The sequence below is a fragment of the Amblyraja radiata genome, chromosome 29 (assembly GCF_010909765.2).
Source record: "Amblyraja radiata isolate CabotCenter1 chromosome 29, sAmbRad1.1.pri, whole genome shotgun sequence".
Lineage (NCBI taxonomy): Eukaryota > Metazoa > Chordata > Chondrichthyes > Rajiformes > Rajidae > Amblyraja > Amblyraja radiata.
Genome location: NC_045984.1, coordinates 24,586,526 through 24,605,856, shown reverse-complemented (window position 1 = coordinate 24,605,856; position 19,331 = coordinate 24,586,526). Strand labels below are relative to the sequence as shown.

Here is a 19,331-nt window from a genome sequence, read left to right as displayed (position 1 = left end):
CGACAGAGTAGACCAAAGGTGTTGAAGGAAGGAACTGCAGACGCTGGTTTACACCGAAGATAGACACAGAGATGCTGGAGTAACTCAGTGGGACAGGCAGCATCTCTGGAGAGAAGGAATGGGCGACGTTTTGATTTGAGACCCTTCATCAGTACACCAAAGGACCTGTTTCCATGCTGTTGGATTTTATATTGTGTGAATGGCTGACAAATGTGCCAATTTCTATCCATTGTGAAGTTATACTCTGCTTACATTTTATTCAAACATCAAATAACATTTTCAGTTTTGTTCCTAGAAGTGGGGATTAATATAGCAAAGTTACCCAAACATGAGCAGGTGCCTCTTTCCTCTTTGAATGCAACTTATTGTCAGGAAGTGCTCTGATCAGTTAACTTTTTAGCTAAGTTTGTTCCTGTTCTGACGAAGGGTCCCAAGTGGAAAAATTGTCTGGCCATTCCTTCTGCAGACGCTGCCTGACAGGTTTCTCTAGCACTTAAGAAAATTGAAGCAATTTAAATTTTTTGTGTTTCCAGGAAAATGAAAAAAAGATTTACTGCAATAAACTCCTAGATTCATGTGATTTGGAAACAAATTTACTAGGCTTGTGAAATAGTATATCATTAGACAGCAATGCATTTCATCATATATCATTAGTCACTATTGATGAAGGCTTGATTTGGCCTCTGCTATGACACTGCTGGGTTGGGTACAGTTGTATCAGTTAAGGCTCAATTTAACTAGATTCCCAGCACTTCACAATGTACAGGAGATAAACTATCCCAATAATACCAGGGACAAACTTGGCTTTGGTGTTACACAAAAAAGCTGGAGAAACTCAACAGCATCTATGGAGCGAAGGAAATAGGCAACGTTTTGGGCCGAAACCCATCTTCAGACAGGCTTTGGTGTTACCTGATCAGACTACCTAGTTCTTGATATTTAATCTTCAAAGAGAAAGGGTGTGTGTTCATGACTCGGTAACTTCACTTTCTTCATCCCCACATTTTGGAAATGAAACTGAAAATGCCATTTAATAGTTGAGTGCTTTTAAACTATGCAGCACACTGTGATTATACTATGACCGGATCAAGAGTTATGCTTTATTGCAAATAATTGAGAACACACCTGTCTTCTAGAATGTTGCTTGCGTCAGATTGTTGGTTATGCTGTTTTGCCAGTAATTCAAAACTTGTACTAATTAACCAAGCTTTAGTTTAGAGATACAGTGCAGAAGCAGGCCTTTCGGCCCGCCGAGTTCGTGCCGACCAGCGATCCCCGCACACTGACACTATCCTACACACACACTAGGGGCAATTTACAATTTCACCATGCCAATTAACCTACAAACCTGTACGTCCTTGGAGTGTGGGAGGAAACCGTAGTGCCCAGTGAAAACCCACGCAGGTCACGGGAAGAATGTACAAACTCTGTACAGACGGCACTCGTGGTCAGGATCGAACCTGGCTCTCGGGCGCTGTAAAGCAGCGACTCTACCACTGCGCCACCATGCTGGTTTGTGTTCAAATTTAGCCATAGCAGCTGCAGGATTGTACATTTTAGTTAATTACAGTTTTTTTTAAATTGTATAATAGCATTTTAACATTTTATTTTCAGGAGTGTCTATCCTGGTTGTTTTACCTGCTCTGGAAATGCAACCCAGGCACCGCTGAGGGAGAGTTGCATTGGTCCATCAGGGATACGGAGGGGGGGGAGGGTAGTGGTAGTGGTTTCATTCCACCTATACGCCTCTACTTGAAGCATTGTCATGAAACCTGGAGCAAGAGCAACCTGCATTGGGTATATCGAGCAGCACAGTACAGGAACAGGCCTGGAAAAGGGTCTCGAACCGAAACGTTACCTATCCTTTTTCTCCAGAGATGCTGCCGAAATGCTGTGTTACTCCAGCTCTTTACGTCAATCTTGGGTATAAACCAGCATTCGCTGTTCTTTGTTTCTACAGGAACGGGCCCTTCAGCCCACATAGTCTGTGCCAAACATGATGCTATGCTGAACTAATCCCCTCTGCCTGCATGTGATCCATTTCCTGCATATTCATGTTCCTATTTAAAAAGGCTCTTAAATACCTCGTCATATCTACCTCCACCACCCCGTCCTGATCCCAGGAGTGAGTAGGTTAACCTCTGATGAGCGTTTGTCTGCACTGGGCCTGCACTTGCAGGAGTCTAGTAGAATGAGGGGGGACCTAACTTTTCCCCCCTCACCTTAAAGCTATGCTCTCTACTCTTTGACACCTAAACCCTTAGGAAAAAGTTTTGGCTCTCTATCCTATCTATCCTCTCATCATTTGATATACTTCTATCGAGTCTTCTCGATGTTCTAGAATTTTAAAAAACTGTGATGACCTGGCATTCCCAATGCAAGGTTGGACTGCAGATTAATGTGGATTAAACGTTTTATTCCTCTTCCTTGGGTGACATTTGATTCAAGTCTTTTGCTTTTATCATTTTTACACCACTTGACTCTTCTGATGAGGTTCTTGTTTGGGATGATTCCATGGGCATGGTGCATCTTATGGGTATGGGCCTAGACAATGAGTGAAAATCTGAGGCATGTTTACAATGCGATTACACAGTCCAGCCCATCCACAGGAACACAAGAAAATAGCATGTATACTGTAGGTCGCCTGGCCCGTCAAATCTCTGCTTTAGTCTTTAGAGATACAGCGCAGAAAGAAGCCCTTCGGCCCACCAAATACGCGCTGACCAGTGATCACCCCGTACATTAACACTATCCTACACACGGCACAATTCACAGAAGCCAATTAGCCTACAAACCTGTATATCTTTCGAGTGTGGGAGGAAAGTGGAGAACCCAGAGAAAACCCACAGGGTCAGAAGGGGAACGTACAGACTCTGCCATCCATGACAGATCATTACTGGCCTTGTCTCTTCTTCAGCAGCAGATCTCCATATCTCTTGCTCCCTCGATCTGACTCCATCTGAAGTATTTCCAATGAGCTAGCCTCCCGACGCCTCTTGGATGAAATGCCCATGCACCTGTTTGAAGGGAACCGGCCATTTAAGATGAGATGAGATCACTGAAGTTTATATTTGACTTGTTGATGATGTTGGACATCGAGTCTGAACTTTGTGCAAGAAATTTAGATGGGAAGGCTCCCTTTGTATTTTATTCCAGAATTTTAATCCCATGAAATGTTACTATTTTTCTTCTGTCTGTTTCGTCCTGGAAGCTAGTCACTTAATGTTGATCATCTTTGGCAATCCAGACCTAATGTTTATGTATGGTGATATTTTAATTGCCTAATTGGAGAGCAGAGAATCTCTCTACTTAGATTTGAGATGTAGCATCGAAACAAGCCCTTTTGCCCACTGAGTCAATGCTGACCATTGATCAGTCTGAAGAAGAGTCTCAACCCCAAAACGTCACCCATTCCTTCTCTCCAGAGATGCTGCCTGTCCCGCTGAGTTACTCCAGCATTTTGTGTCTATCTTCTGACTATTGATCATCTGTTCACACTCGTTCTGTTGTCCTACTTTCTTATCCACTCCCTACACAATAGGGGCAATTTGCAAAAAAAACATTAAGCTACAAACTTGCACGCCTTTGGGATATGGGAGGAAACGGAAGCACCCGGAGCAAAAACACGCCTCACAGGGAGAATGTGCAAACTCCACATTGACATCCCCCGAAGTCGGGATCGAATCGGTCTCTGACGCAGTGAGGCAGCAGCTCTACCAGCTGTGCCACCATGCCTCCCTGCTTGGTAAAAGTCTGTTTTCTGAAATTGAGTTAAAGACGTGTGTCTTTAGATTGGTGTCGTGTGTCACAGAAATAAAAAGAGAATGGGCGGAAATATTTCCTGCTTGCCAGTAAACTTATAAAATTAGTCTAGAATGTGTCCTTCTGGAAATGTGTTGCATTTGCCTGTTAAAGGACTATGTGCATGTGCCCTACCTTTCCCTCTGGGGAATTTGTTGAATTATTGCATCCAATGTATGCATGATGGAAACATGACACTGCAAATTTCTGCTTGCAGTTTTTTTCTTTGTCTACAGGAACTAAGGTTATGCTGCATTTAATATCAAGGCACAGGATTGGAAAATAATAAATATTGTAGATGTTAATGAATGGAATTTGAAGCATTTGCTCTCACTCTTATTGGGGAAAATTGCAAGGATGATCCCAGGAATGAGTAGATTAAACTCTGATGAGCGTTTGTCAGCACTGGGCCGGCACTTGCTGGAGTTTAGAAGAATGAGGGGGGAACTAATTGAAACGTACAGAATAGTGAAAGGCTTGATAGAGTGGATATAGAGAGGATGTTTCCCCTTGTGGGCAAGTCTAGGACTAGAGGTCATAGCCTCAGAATTAAAGGACATTATTTTAGGAAGGAGATGAGGAGAAATGTATTTAGTCAGAGGGTGGTGAATCTATGGAATTCTTTGCTGCAGAATGCTGTGGAGGCTGTCAGTAGATATTTTTTAAGGCAGAGATAGATAGATTATTGATTAGTACAGGAGTCAGAGGTTATGGTAGAAGGCAGGAGAATGGGGTTAGGAAGGAGAGATAGATCAGCCATGATTGAACAGCAGAGTAGAAGATGGGCTGAATAGCCTAATTCTACTCCTATTCCTTAGGAAAATTGTATTTTTACATTTTAAATCTTGGGCCTCTTGCCACACCAAATGCTAGTAAGGTATAAAAGAACTGTGTATTTTTAATTTGACCTTGCCCCCCCGTCCCCCCACCCCCCATTCTTTCCTTGCTCGCCCACTTGTATTGTGTAGAATTTATTAATGATCCCCATCCAAAACACTGAAAATATGGGGTCTCAACTAAATTCTAATGGTTAAAAAATGTTAAAATCATAAAACCTGTACATGCTGGAAATGTAAAATTGGGGGAAATGAAAAGCAAAAATGCTGGAAACACTCAGTAGGTCAGGCAGCTTCTGGGGAGAGGAAACCACATGTAACATGTTGGATCAAAGAACCCTAATCAGAATTGGGAACCTAATGTGAAGGGTGTGGATGAGAAAGTGGGATAACAGAACTATTGTGACTGGGTAATCGATGTTTTCCATCTGAAGGTAAGTAAGTAAGTAAGTAAACTTTATTTATATAGCGCATTTTAAGTCAATTTGCATTGACCCCAAAGCGCTTCACATAATTTAAATAATAATAAGTTCCATTGCCAACCATAGAAAAAGGTTTTTAAAAAAATGAATAAAAATGGACACAACATATTACAGAGTTCAACACAAACATCCCCCCACAGCAGAATCAAAACATTTCCACTGCGGGGGAAAGGCACCAGAAGGTTAAGTCCTCTTCCTCTGTGAAACATCCCGAGGTCAGGGCCCATCTGTGGCCGTGCAGCCAGTCCGATGATTTTCAGGGCCCTCTTGCCGTAAAGATGAAACATCGGCATCGGGTGAAACATTCCTCAGCGTTTGTGTTCTGCTTGGTTTGTAGTCTACAAACTGGTGAGAGGTGCGTGTCTTCACTTGCCAATTCTCCATTTTGAATTTGACTGGTTCCATAGGTTTTGGTTCTTTTTGATCTATCTCTGGAAGGATTTTGGGTATTTGTGATTTTGGTCATAGTTTTTTTTTTTTTTCTTTGTAATAGAATTAAAAATGTTTGGAAAGATATGGCCAGGAAGGATTTAGAAGCACATGGGCCAAATGCAGGGAAATGGGGGTGGTCCAGAATGTGAACTTGGTCAGTATAGAGAAGTTTGATTAAAAGATTCAGCATGAAAATGGTCCCTTCTGCCCAGTGAGTCCATGCTGACCTTCAATCGCTGTTCACACTAGTTCTATGTTATCCCACCTTCACATCCACTCTCGACACACTAGGGGCAATTTAGTGGCCGATTAAACAACAAACCCACATGTCTTTAGGGTATGCGAGGAAGCCAGAGCACGTGTCGGAAAGTCCACACAGCATCCAAAGTCAGGATAGAACCTGGGTCTCTGGCGCTGTGTGGCAGAAGCTCTATCTGCTGTCCATACTACCCAAGTTGGGCCTAAGGGCCCGTTTCCATGCTGTGTAGCTCAACAGCACTATGGTGAATACAAAATTACAACTTTTAAATTTGGGAAGATTCAACAGCATTCTTAAGTAAAAACAGAAAATGCTAAAGGAAACTCAAGCCTGAAGGATCCCAGATATGAAAATGGTATCTCTTTCTCTTTCCACAGATGCTGCCTGACATGCTGAATGTTTCCATGCATTTTCAGTTTTTATTTCAGAATGCTCTCTGGTCCTTCGAGCATGTACCATTACTCAGTAAAGTTCTGGGCAACTTGTATCTAAACTCAATTTACCCATCTTTACTTGACCTCGATGCTCTTTATTGACAAAGATCCATTGGATGATCATAGATTTCAAGTGAACCAAATAATTGCTGCTGCCTCAGAGTGCCAGAGAGAGCTGGGTTCGATCCTCGCCTCGGGTGCTGTCTAGTGGAGTTTGCACATTCTGCTTGCACTACAAGTTTCCTCCCAAATCTCAAAAATGTGTGTGTTTGTAGGTTAATTGGCCAGTGTAAATTGTCCCTATTATGAAGGCAGTGGATGAGTGGATAAATGGCATAACAGAACTAGTGTGTGAATAAGTGATCAATGGTCAGCATGGCTAAAGAGCCTGATACCATGCTGTATCTCTTTTTAAAATTCAATCTTCAAGGACAAAGTTTGCTTGGGATTACATGTACTTTTGCACATCTGCATGGTTTCTTTAAGATGTCTTGCAATTATGACAGGCACTGCAGAAAAACAAACTCGCGCCTTATCTCGTGACAAATTTTACTGCCTGTCATGAAGTCTGATGTCCCTGCCCTTGATGAAGCATGCAAGGACTAAAATTACTGTAATAACTTTGTGGTATTTCTGTTGGAAATATGATCCTTATTTTGAAAGATAGTTAACAAAAATGTACTTGCCATAACTCAATTTAAATGCTGTCAACCCAATACCTTTAAGCAGCAGTCTATCTTTTTTTCTGTGTAATCTGATTGAAATATCTTGGTGCAAGACCAGCACGGGGTCTGAAGAAGGGTTTCGAGTCCAAAACATCACCTATTCGTTTGCTCCAGAGATGTCGCCTGACCCGCTGTGTTACTCCAGCTTTTTATATCTGAGAAACTCCAGGATTTTGTAGTAAACACATTACATGGAGATCTTGCCATCTTGTGGTTCTCCTCTCATTGCCATGAGCCATCTAATTTCTTCCTCCATCCTGTCTGTTTTTTTCCTAATTGATAGTTGCACCATTGTATCTTCAATTAACAAGGGGTCTGTGGGTTATGGATCTCAGACCTGTATATAAACTGCACTTTCTGTAAGTTGGAAATGAGCAACCTTCCCCATAAATTATAATGTGAAATCCTTCGTCTTGACAGTTCCTGGAAACTAATTAGCGAAGCATAAACTGGGGAAGATCAGTATTGGTGGTAGGAGTTGCTACCAGAAAGGTTTAGGTTTTGTATGCTATCCAAACAGATCAGATATAGATTGAAGATTCAAGAGAGTTTATTGTCATGTGTCCCTGATAGGACAATGAAATTCTTGCTTTGCTTCAGCACAACAGAACATAGTAGGCATTGACTACAAAACAGATCAGTGTGTCCATATACCATTATATAAATAAACTGATGAAGTGCAAATAACAGATAATGGGCTATTAATGTTCAGAGTTTTGTCCGAGCCAAGTTTAATAGCCTGATGGCTGTGGGGAAGTAGCTATTTCTGAACCTGGTCATTGCAGTCTATATATATTAATACAATCAATCAAGTCAAACTGAAGATTGAGTCATAGGTAAGATGCAGAGTGCAAGTGGTTCTCTGCATTGCAGCGCATCAGTTCATAAAGTTTGACAAATGATTAACATCCAAGGAATTGCAAATGCTGGAATCTTGAGCAAAACAAACTGTTGGAGGAACTCTGAGAGCCAGTCAACGTCTGTAGAAAGAATGTACAGGCGATGTTTGGTATCGGAACTGAAGAAGGGTCCTGACTCAAAACATCATCTATCCATTCCCTCCACAGATGCTGCCTGGTCTGCTGAGTTCCTCCAGTAGTTTGTGTTGTGACCATTGCCGACATGCTAATCAAAGTATACTATGAAAAGAAAAGGAAAGCTTAAGAAAAGGAAATGTGCTCTAATGGGAGTGGTTTGGGGTTTGTAACCTTTGTCAGAGTCATACAGCCTGGGAGCAGGCCCGTTGGTCCAACTTGCCCACACCGACCAACATGTCCCATCTACACTAGTTCCACCTGCCTGCGTTTGGCCCATATCCCTCTACACCTGTCCTATCCATGTACCTGTCTAAATGGTTCTTAAACGATGGGATAGTCCCTGCCTCAACTACCTCCTCTGGCAGCTTGTTCCATTCACCCACCACCCTTTTGGTGATGATCTTGCCTAAAGGAGAGTTTGGAGAAGCCATTGGCTCTTTCCATTGGATGATCTCTGCATTGTTTCCTGAAGAGATCAGAGTACAAAACCTGAGAACCGAATATAGGATTATTCTACGTAAGATCTTCCATAACATGAGGACACCCATATTATAATCCAGTTCAGTGTTTGGATTATCATAAAAACATTAACAGTGGGAAAATAAAATGTCCCAAATTCACCAAATTTGTCCAACATCAGCTACCTCTTTGTATTCAGCTCTGTTTATCATCTTCTGCAGATGTGTACTAAAATTGCACACGACTTTCTAATTGGGCTGGTTAGATTAAAATGACCACTCGTAACTAAAACTTAATTCATTATTGGAATGGAGACAGCAGTGTAGCAACATGTTCTTGTTGTGGCAGAAGCAGCAAATGACCAGGAGAAGGAGGGAGGTGGTGGTAGTGTTGGCCTCAATGCCTTTGGGCGGGAAAATGAAAAGCTGCCGCAATTGGGCATGGAGGAAGTAGGAGAGTGAGTGGCTGGCACAGCAGACTTGGTTTGTTTGATCCCTTATCTCTATTATGTTCTTGGTCTCTCCCCATAACCTTTTGATGCCTTTGGTCTATATTTAAACCCTGCCCCATTCCTACCCTTCCTTGCAACGGGTATTAAATAGATCAAAGCCACTGAGACTTGAGTAAACATTGCAATAAAAGGTTACAATATCTACTAAACCAATTATTAGCTCGCAGGTGCAGGAGTATAGCTGCGGGGTTTCAGCTATGGGGAGTGTTTAGAACGAGTTGGATTGTTTTCTCTGGAACTTCAGAGGTTGAGGGGAGAATTGATGGAAGTATATAAACGTACGAGAGGCATAGATAGGGTGGACAGGTTTTTGGTAGGATGTGCCACTTGGGATCTCTCCTGATTCATGTATCCATCACTTTGATGACGATGATGATGATGGTTGAAAATAGACAAAAGTGCTGGAGAAACTCAGCGGGTGCGGCAGCATCTATGGAGCGAAGGAAATAGGCCAAAACCCTTCTTTAGACTGATGCGGGGGGGGGGGGGCGGGAAGAAGAAAGGAAGAGGAGGAGCCAGAGGGCTGAGGGAGTGCTGGGAAGGGGAGGAGACAGCAAGGGCTACCGGAAATTGGAGGTCAATGTTCATACCGCTGGGGTGCAGACTGCCCAAGCGGAATATGAGGTGCTGCTCCTCCAATTCCCGGTGGTGCTCACTCTGGCCATGGAGGAGGCCAAGGACAGAGAGGTTGGATTTGGAATGGGAGGGGGAGTTGAAGTGCTAAGCCACAGGTAGATCAGGTTGGTTAATGCGGATCGAGCGGAGGTGTTCGGCAAAACGATCGGCAAGCCTACACTTGGTCTCACCGATGTAGATCAACTGACATCTAGAGCAGCGGATGCAATAGATGAGGTTGGAGGAGATGCAGGTGAACCTCTGTCGCACCTGGAACGACTGCTGCCGCCATTGGGCATGGAAGAAGTAGGAGAGTGAGTGGCTGGCACAGCAGACTTGGTTTGTTTGATCCCTTATCTCTATCATGTTCTTGCTCTCTCCCCATAACCTTTTGATGCCTTTCATCTATATTTAAACCCTGCCCCCATTCCTACCCTTCCTTGCAACGGGTATTAAATAGATCAAATGATCCATCCTTGAATGGAGTCGAGGGGGGAGGTAAAGCGACAAATGTAGCATCTCCTGCGTTTTCAAGGGAAAGTGCCCGGGGAGGGGCTGGTGCGGGTGGGAAGGGAAGAATTGACCAGGGTGTTACGGAGGGAGCAGTCTTTGCGGAAAGCAAACGGGGGTAGATGGGAAGATGTGGCAAGTGGTGGGGTGACGTTGGAGGTGGCGAAAGCAGTGATGATGATTGAGGAAAACTGATGGGGCAATACATGTTTTGGAGGGAGAAAGCATGTTTCAAACACCAACCCCCCCCCCCCCCCCCTGTGAACTAAGGAGGAGGAAATAACTTTGAGCTGCAATTTATATTGAGGTGTTAATCAGGAACAGGCCCATTGGCCCCCATGTCTGCTGAACATGATGTTTCAGAAACATGATCTTTCAATGCTCTACCAGTATATGTTTTATGATACAGGATATCTGAAACCAAATTTAAAAAAAATGGTGCAACACTCAGTAGATTGGGAGGGATCAGTGGAAAGAGAAAGAAAGTTAATGCTTTGACTTAAAGGCCGTTTGTTAGTTTTAACCTGTTTTGAGTTTCCAGTTTTAAAAAAAAAATCCAGTTTTAGTACATACTGCGTTTTCACTAAGAATATTTTCAAGTGCAATTCTACGCTCCCATCCTCAAAATTAAAAAATTTGGTGGAGAATTTGACACAAGGCCTGAAATTACTTTGTATTAAGACGTATTTTCTTTTATAATCATCATAAGGAAGTATATATTTTTTTGATAATAAAAAATGAAATGTTTGCTGCCTTCTGGATTGGAATGCAAAACAAATTCCATGAGTTACTCAAGTTCTGGTAGCCTCGCACACCGTTCAACAAGAATTTACTGCATATTATTTCAAAGAGAATCCCGTCTGGCCAGTTTTCAGGTTGGAAGGAGAGTATAGTTTGGCTCTAACCTGATTGGGCTGACGTAAAGCAGATCGATGTTGCACGATTTGAGGCAGGAACTTATTTAAGCTCACTTCACTGACGGACTGATAGAACTCAATTCACTCTTCCTACCCTGATCAAAAGCATTCTGAACGACTTTGACAGCTATGCTAAAGGAGAGTTTCCCTTTAGCGGGCAAGTACATCAAGTTAATTGGGAAGAAAGTTCACCTCCCAGAGCTTCTGAGGTAAGACCCGTTTGTTTATAAAATAATTTTCAGATGTGTTGTTTGCAAAAGTGATATTGTGAGTTGTGGCTCCATCAATGTTTACCACCAAAGATTTAACAGAATTGTAACTCTTTTCTCTTATAATGTAAGCAAGTCTTTATGTCTTGTTGCTTATGTGAAAGAGCAAACTGCATTGCAATGAAATGTGTTGCAAATTGAAAGTTAAATGGTTTATGCAAAAAAATATATATTTTTGGTAAAACTTGATGAAATCAGAATATTTACCTGGTATGTGTGCCTTCCAAATTATTTTAACCTTATTTTACCTAAATTATTACCTACCAAGAAAGTGGTTACTGTGTAAGATCTACTGTTAGTTTTTGTACAGGCACAATTGGTCTTGCACCACAGATAAATGATAGGAAAACAAACTATCTAGAATTTGTATCGGTAATCACTGATCAGCAATCACAGGTTTGCGTGTTGCTTTCACATATTGCGCAAAAATATATGATAATTGCAGTCTGGTTAGTGCATTCATAATTTACATTCCTGTCATCCGGTGCTACATTTCAAGGGTGGCACGGTGGCGCAGCGGTAGAGTTGCTGCCTTACTGCGCCGGAGACCCGGGTTCGATCTCGACTTTGGGTGCTGTCTGTCTGTACAGAGTTTGTACGTTCTCCCCGTAACCGCGTGGGTTTTCTCCTAGATCTTTGGTTTAGCCCCACACTGCAAAGAGATACAGGCGTGTAGGTTAATTTGCACGATGTATGTATACATTTTCCTAGTGTGTGTAGGATAGCGTTAATGTGGGGGTGATCGCTGGTCGGCACGGACTCGGTGGGTCGAAGGGCCTGTTTCCACGCTGTATCTCTAAACGAAACCCGCCCCCATTGCCTTTTTTTCTTTAGCCCTGTCTTCTCTCTGTCCCACCTGAATGGACAACCGTTTCTCCCGCTATCATGCCCCATCTGTCATCCCCTTCCACCAAAATCCTTTCCTCTGGCCTCACTTCATGCCTGTCCTCTCCTTATCTCACAGCGTTTTGACTTTTTTTTTTTCATTTCTGGTCTTTGTCTCCCCATCGGCTAATTAAATCCCTCTCGTCTGCATCTACCTATCACTTGGGTCAGGCAGCATCCCTGAAGAACATGGGTCGGTGACGTTTTGGGTCGGGACTCTTCTTCAGACTTTGAAGAAATTCTCCTTTCTCTGACGGGAGTGCACAGATGCCCTCTCTCCCTCCTCACCCACCATGATTCATTCTGTGCTCCTGCTCAATAGAGTCTGAAGAAGGGTCCTGTCACAAACGTCACCTATCCATGCTCTCCAGGGATGCTGCCTGACCTGCTGAGTTACTCCACCACTTTGTGCCTATCGCTTGGCTGGCTTTAGCCCGCCCGTAACACTCTACCAGCTTTCTCCCCCTATAATAATGTGATTACAGTGCTAGACCTACTGTTAGTTTTTGACCTATAATTGCACCGACACAAGGAGGGGCAGAAGGGATATTCAGGATTTGTATTGTTGATCATTGTTCTGCAATCACATGTTGCTTTCACAGATTACATTACAATTCCAACTCTCTACCAGTTTTCTCCCCTCTTTTGTAATCCGTGGGAAGAAGGGTCCAGATCCAACATGTCACCGATCCATGCCCTCCAGACATGCTGCCTGGCCCGCTGAGTTACTCCAGCATTTTTTTGTCTTTATTTGTAAACCGGCCTTGTATCTGCAAATTAATTCTACCTGGTATTCCCGCAAATATTTATTTCCCCCGCCCCATCCCCGTTCAATGATTTAGTTTCCCAAGTTACAAATATCTGGCTTGTGTATAACCTGTACATGCAACTGAGTGTTTGGGATATCGGTAGTATGGGTTTGCCTTCTGCTGCAGGCATCTTCTGCCATGTGGGAATTTGATTTGTGGCAATATCTGAACGATTGAGTTAAATGCCCTGATGAAAATATACATTACTCCGGTCTAACTAGAAGTTTCTCTTAGTTTGCCTCTATTTTGTTTAAAGATGTTGCCAGGTGACCAAGTTTCTGACTTGTGAAATTTTCAGGCTTGGAACCCTGTTTTAATCTGGGGTGGATGGGTAGCGCAGCAGTAGAGTTGCTGCCTTCCAGTGCCAGAGCTTCAGGTGTGATCCTGTGCAGGTGCTGTCGGTACGGAGTTTGTACGTTCTCCCTGTGACTACATGAGTTTTCGCTCCAGGTGCTCCGGTTTCCTCCCGCATTCCAAAGCCGTGTAGGCTGGTTGGTTTCTGTGAATTGTCCCTAGTGTGTAGGTTAGTGTGCATGTTCTCCAGACATGCTACCTGACCACGCTGAGTTACTCCAGCATTTTGTGTCATTCTGAATATGAACGTGCTGTATTTGTGTGCAGTATTTAGATGGTTGATTAAGTGGTGAAAAGTTCAAAGATATAGCTATGCAAGAGAAAACAAGTTGCAGGGATATGGGGAAATAAGAAGGGGGGAAATGGGACTAAGGAGCTGTCGTGGGCTAGTGTGGATGTGACGGACTGAATGGTCACCTTTTGGGTTGTAAATAAGTAATTGGAAAGTAACACTGCTTCTGAATTTTGGTTTGGCACCAGCCTTATCTTTTTCCAAGATAATATATCGTGTTTTTCCTGATTGCAGTGTGACCTTATATTGAAGAGAAAGTGTGCCAAATATTGATCGCTGATGATTAGTGCTGGAGCTTCTCTTCTTCTTGCATATGGCGTGCACAGCTTAAAGTTGTAAGACAACTTGTTCTGTTTGATCTTTTGTTTGTGCACGTCAGGTTGATTGCATTCGTTGAAGCAGGGTGGACCACGTGAAGGTTGCAATCTCCTACCCCTTGCTGGAGCTTTGTACACAGCATAAGAAGGAAAGACTGACTATACTGTGATTGTTCCACATTGCAACTGCTTTCAGAGCTTTAAAATAGTGCACATGGTAGCAATGAATCATGTTAGATTTGTTCGCTCATGGGACAGTCGACGTATAGCTCGCTGTTGGCTTCTGTCATCGTCCAACATGTTGACAGAATTAGTCGCCCGACATGTCAGAGTGCATCGTGTCGTCATTTCCGGGGATCGCCATTAGGAGGCTTCTGTCATGATCCCCATCATGTTAGATGAGCATATTATTCCACATGCATTGAAGAATGCCTGTCTGCCAGAAGTAGACTGATTATTTTGCATGTTGATTTGATGCCACTATTTTTGAAGTTCAGCATTTCAAGTAATGGCAGAGAGTTCAGCATTTCTAAGAACGGCAGAGACCTGGGATCGATCCTGACCTCGGCTGCTGTCTGTGTGAAGTTTGCGCATTCTCCCTGTGACCGCGTGGATTTTCTCCTTCATCCCAAAGATGTGCGGGTTTGTAGGTTAATTGGCCTCGGTAACATTACCCCTAGTGTATAGGGAGTAAGTACAAAAGTGGGAAAACATAGAACTGATGGTCGGCATGGAATCTGAGGGCTGAAGGGCCTGTTTCCATGCCGTATCTGTATAACACTTGGCTACAGTGGGTGAGGTGCATTTTCAAAAAGATCTATCATTGGCGGCAGCCACAGATACAAACCTCCTAATCAAACCTGCTGGTGGTTAAGGAGTCCTGGGCAATGAACTGCTACTTCCAGGCTGGAGCCGATGACATTTGCTGCATCTCGAGGTTTTGTTACTTGTTATTTTGCGGAGGAGATCATTCAAAAACAGAGGAACATCATTCTCTCTTGGGAAAGACTAGGAGGGAGTGGGAGAAAAGAGCTTGTGAAATTAGCCCTGGTTGCAGAGTTACTTCACACTGCAGGGTGCCATTGACTGCACACACACTGCCTCTAACATGTGGTGTGCCAACTGCGCCACTATTTGGGCCATCTCCTCATCTGTGTAGATGCTGTGCAGTTATAAAAATGTGGAAATTTAGTTCAAGTATTTCCCAACATATTTGTGGAACTTTGGCATTAAACTCTGCATTGCTGTCACCTTAGTGAATGGAGAAAGGGAAAGACTTGCAGTGATCCAATAATCAAAGGGATAATTGCTTGGTAAAGTGTGCCGGATAACACAGTAAATGCTGCTGGTTTGGAGTTTGAGCACTTCATCAGTGATGTATCAATTGATCAAGAGTTGCTTAAGAATCGCACCATGCTCCCAACCAGCCTTGCACTCATCCACCCACTTCCTCCCCCCCCCCCCCCCCCCCCCCCCCAATCCCTCTCAAACGTGGTTCCAGACTTCAACATAGATTCTGGTCAAACTGCTGAGTGTGTTCTTCCGTTCCGACGCAGGAGCTCTGATCATCCCGGTGAGAGGGCCTGAACATCGGGCCGCCAGACTGCGGAGGGCTCAAAGGCCTCTACCACGGGTGAACAATGAGGAAGTTGACTGAACTTTATTGCCTTCCCGCACAGTGGGAAATGTTGATTCTGCTGTGTGGGGATGTTCATGTTAAATTCTATCGTGGATCGTGTTCTTTTTATTCGTATGGCTGTATGGTAACTCAAATCTCACTGCACCAATTAGTGAATGTGACCATACATGTAACTTGAACTTGGAGCTATAAAAATAGAATAGTTGGAAATCTGAATCAAAAATATAAACTACTTGAAGAACTCGGCAAGGTCAAGCTACATCTGTGTGTGAGGGTTGTTGTAGCCACCACCCCATCATCAGAACGACTCTCTTTCCCAGCATTTCCGGTATTCCTATCTTCCATCCCATTTGGAGTGAAGCAATTTCTGTTTAAACATTGTCTTTCACAGTTTTTGACATCTGACTTTGTAACCCATTGCATACTTTGACAACTTTCCTTCATTATAATGGTTGAAAAAAAATGTTTGGTCATTTTGTGCAGAATATATTAGGACAAAGGTTGATTCATCGAGTCATACATCCAGTGTGGAAAAAGACTCTTTAGCCCAACTTGCCAATGCCGACTGACATGTCCCATCTACTCTAGTCCCACCTGCCTGCATCTGGCTCTTATACCTCTAAACCTGTCCTATCCATTCCTTCACCATTTAAAAAAAAAAAAAATAATCATTAATTAAAGCTACAATTTTTGTCTGAGCTTTAGTGCTATTTCCCTGGTGATTGATGGAATCCCAAACAGCATCATAGATATACCTCCGCCTTGAGGACTACAACGATTTAAGGTAGCTCACCGGTACTTTCTCGAGGGCAATTAGGAATGGCAATTAAATGCTGGTTCCTCCTGCGAAGTCCACATCCCTTAAATGAATAAAATAAAAGAATGCGATTGATTTTCACATTCAGGCAGTAGAACAAGGGCGGCACAGCTGGTAGAGCTGCTGCCTCACAGTGCCAAAGACCCAGGTTCAGTCCTGACCTTGGATGCTTTCTGTACAGAGTTTGAATGTTCTAGTGTGAACGGATGATTGATGACCAGCATGGTTTAGATAGGCCGATTTCCTTACTGTATATTTCAATCTATTAAAGCAACAGAACTGTGAATTCTCTTGCACAGGCCAACTGCGGTTTTCACTTCTCAATTTGCTTTCAGCAAAATGTCTGCTATGTAGCTGGTCAGGAAAGAACTAGACTTATAATTAAATTATCTTCAAATTAGCAAATATTGTCATTATTCAATAAACACTGTTCATGATTTTAATTGTTCCCTGAGATTTCTGGGCAAATAAGTCTTAATTATGAGCCATTCAGGCATGGTTATTTGTAGCTTCCTTGGATTTAAGCTACAATATGATGTTCTAAATATCTTGTTTTTTGAGGTCTGTCAGCATGCCACCTCTTAGTGACTTGGAAAAGGATCAACGGACCAACAAAACTCCGAATGACAATGCTATTGTACCATTCTGTATCTAATTACATGAATGATTCTTTTTTTCGGAAACCAGCAATGAACTGTGATGATGTTAGTAATTTTCTGCTGATGGCCATTTAGGATTTATTAACATTAAGGTCTTCTTTTATTTTGGAGCAGTTGCCCCAATGAGATTGGGATGATGCCTGAAAAACAGAAGAAGAGTAAAAAGAAAGTACAAATGCTGATGACGGTATCCAGCTTGGAAAATGATTCCATGCTGCCTGAGATTGAGCAAAGAGATAAAATACAGCCATTGATGAGGTATGCTTTGTGAACTTTTATAAGAAGTGCAAGACTATTACCATGTTGCATTTAAGTTTTTAATGCTCTGAGTTGTGTAACACTAAGGATCTTTGTGGTGTCACTTCATTTCTCTTTTCTACAACAATCTGATTGGAGCTGAAGCAAAGTATTTTGGCAAAAACACTGCCTGCACACTTATCTCCACAGAAGCTGCCTGACCCGTTGAGTTCCTCCAGCACTTTGTTTTTGGCTGGAGCCGAATTTGTGAATTGACTTGCAAATCACTATAAATTCGGCAAACACAATGGAAAAATATTATCGGCAATGCTCAATGAAGCCAACACTTTGAAGGACATTAAAATCTAAAAATAATGCTTTAAATTTTCATTTGAAAAGCTTTACAGGGATGTGAGGGAAAAGTGTGAGTGTGGTCAACTTTTGAAGTAATGTGCCTTTTCCAGCTATTAATGTCTAATGAAGGAAGGTTGGATAACCAACGTTCATTGAAGTTTAGAGTGTGAGGGGATATAGAAACATAGAAACATAGAAATTAGGTGCAGGAGAATGAACCATAAGATTCTGATAGGGCTTGGGGCTCTGTCCTGGGGGTGGAGTTGGATACATTGGAGGTGGTCTTGGAGGTGCTCAAACTGCAGAGCATCCTGGACAATACAGCTCACCCCCTCCATGGCACACTGGTCAACCTGAGGAGAACCTTCAGCAACAGATTGGTTCTAGCAAACTGCCATGGTTGTATTTGCGTTTTCGGGAATCCTGTGTTACTCTAAATGTTCAGTTCTATTGTGCAAGTTAAGCTGAAGCCACAGTAAATTTTGCACACTTTCCATTGTCTAATCTCCAAGGATGCCTAGGTCAGAGAACTAAGATTGTGTTTTCCAACCTCCGTTTCCGCCTCTGCATTTTTAGCTTTCTTTCCTCTTATGCCAGCAACCTGTCTGAAGACTGGTCTCGACTCAAAACGTCACCTATCCATGTTCTCCAGGGATGCTGCCTGACCCGCTGAGTCACTCGAGCATTATGTATCCTTCCTCGGTTTCCAATCTGCTGTTTTTCTAAGTGTAGCTCAATGTGTAGGCATTGAATTTGGCTAAACCAGAAAAGAAGGCTGGTTGTTAATGAGATAAATTGGTGTTTTATTCAGGTCACAAGCCTTTGATTTATCTGATGTGAAAAATGACGATGAGCCAAGCATTGGAAGAAAACTATCCTCCTCTACCTCTGTAAGGAATTAATTCATATTAATCATGTTCTATTTTGCAAATTGCAAATTATTCCAAACCAACTGAATCCGACATGTTCCAAATGCACAATAAAGAAAATGATAAATACTCAACAATACAATATGATTTATTATTCATAGTCAAAAATAGGCAAGTGAGATATCCAAATGAAATTACTTCTGTTGAACGATTACATTAAAGAAATCAAACCCTCTTAATGTCATATGACTGATTTTACAGGCGGTGTGCTGCTGGCAATTATTGCCCTCCCTTAGAAATGGCACAACATGCAGGAGTAACTCAGCGGGTCAGGCAACATCCTCAGAGAACATGGATAGATGATGTTTTGAGTTGGGATTCTTCTTCAGGCTGATTCTTTGCGGAGAGCTGTGCCCTGAGGTTCTTCAGTCTAAACAAGCATCCCGACCGGAAACGTCACCTATCCATGTTCTCCAGAGATGTTGCTTTAACCACTGCATTATTCCAGCATTCTGTGTATTCCCTTGATAAACCAGCATCTGCAGTTCCTTGTCTCTACATTGCCTTCCTTAATTGCTTTTGAGAAGGTAAGCCACCTTGAAGCACAGCAATCCTTCTGAAGGAGGAATTCCCCTATTGGTGTTGGATAGGGAATTCCAGGAGGTGGATTTAGTGATCATGAAGGATTGGCAATGTACTTCCAAATCAGGATGGTATGTACCTTGGAGTGGAATCTGCAGTTGGTATTCTTGTGTACTTGCTGCCTTTGTCCTCCAAGGTTGAAGGTTTGGAAGAAGCTGTCAATGTACAAA

The 19,331-nt window shown here is 42.7% G+C and overlaps 1 protein-coding gene across 2 annotated transcripts in view; it reads left to right on the top strand.

The window, feature by feature from the left end:
* The window catches only part of LOC116989490 (GRAM domain-containing protein 2B-like), a 63,068-nt gene that overhangs the window by 31,389 nt on the left and 12,348 nt on the right, over nucleotides 1-19,331 (top strand). The window contains exons 1-3 of one of the 2 annotated variants that reach the window (XM_033046927.1): nucleotides 11,070-11,227; nucleotides 17,174-17,317; nucleotides 18,462-18,540. In XM_033046927.1, coding sequence (XP_032902818.1) covers nucleotides 11,148-11,227; nucleotides 17,174-17,317; nucleotides 18,462-18,540 — 303 coding nt within the window. In that variant the 5' untranslated portion in view covers nucleotides 11,070-11,147. Of the gene's footprint in view, nucleotides 1-11,069; nucleotides 11,228-17,173; nucleotides 17,318-18,461; nucleotides 18,541-19,331 lie in introns of those variants that run through there. The other variant, XM_033046928.1, reaches the window with a different exon arrangement.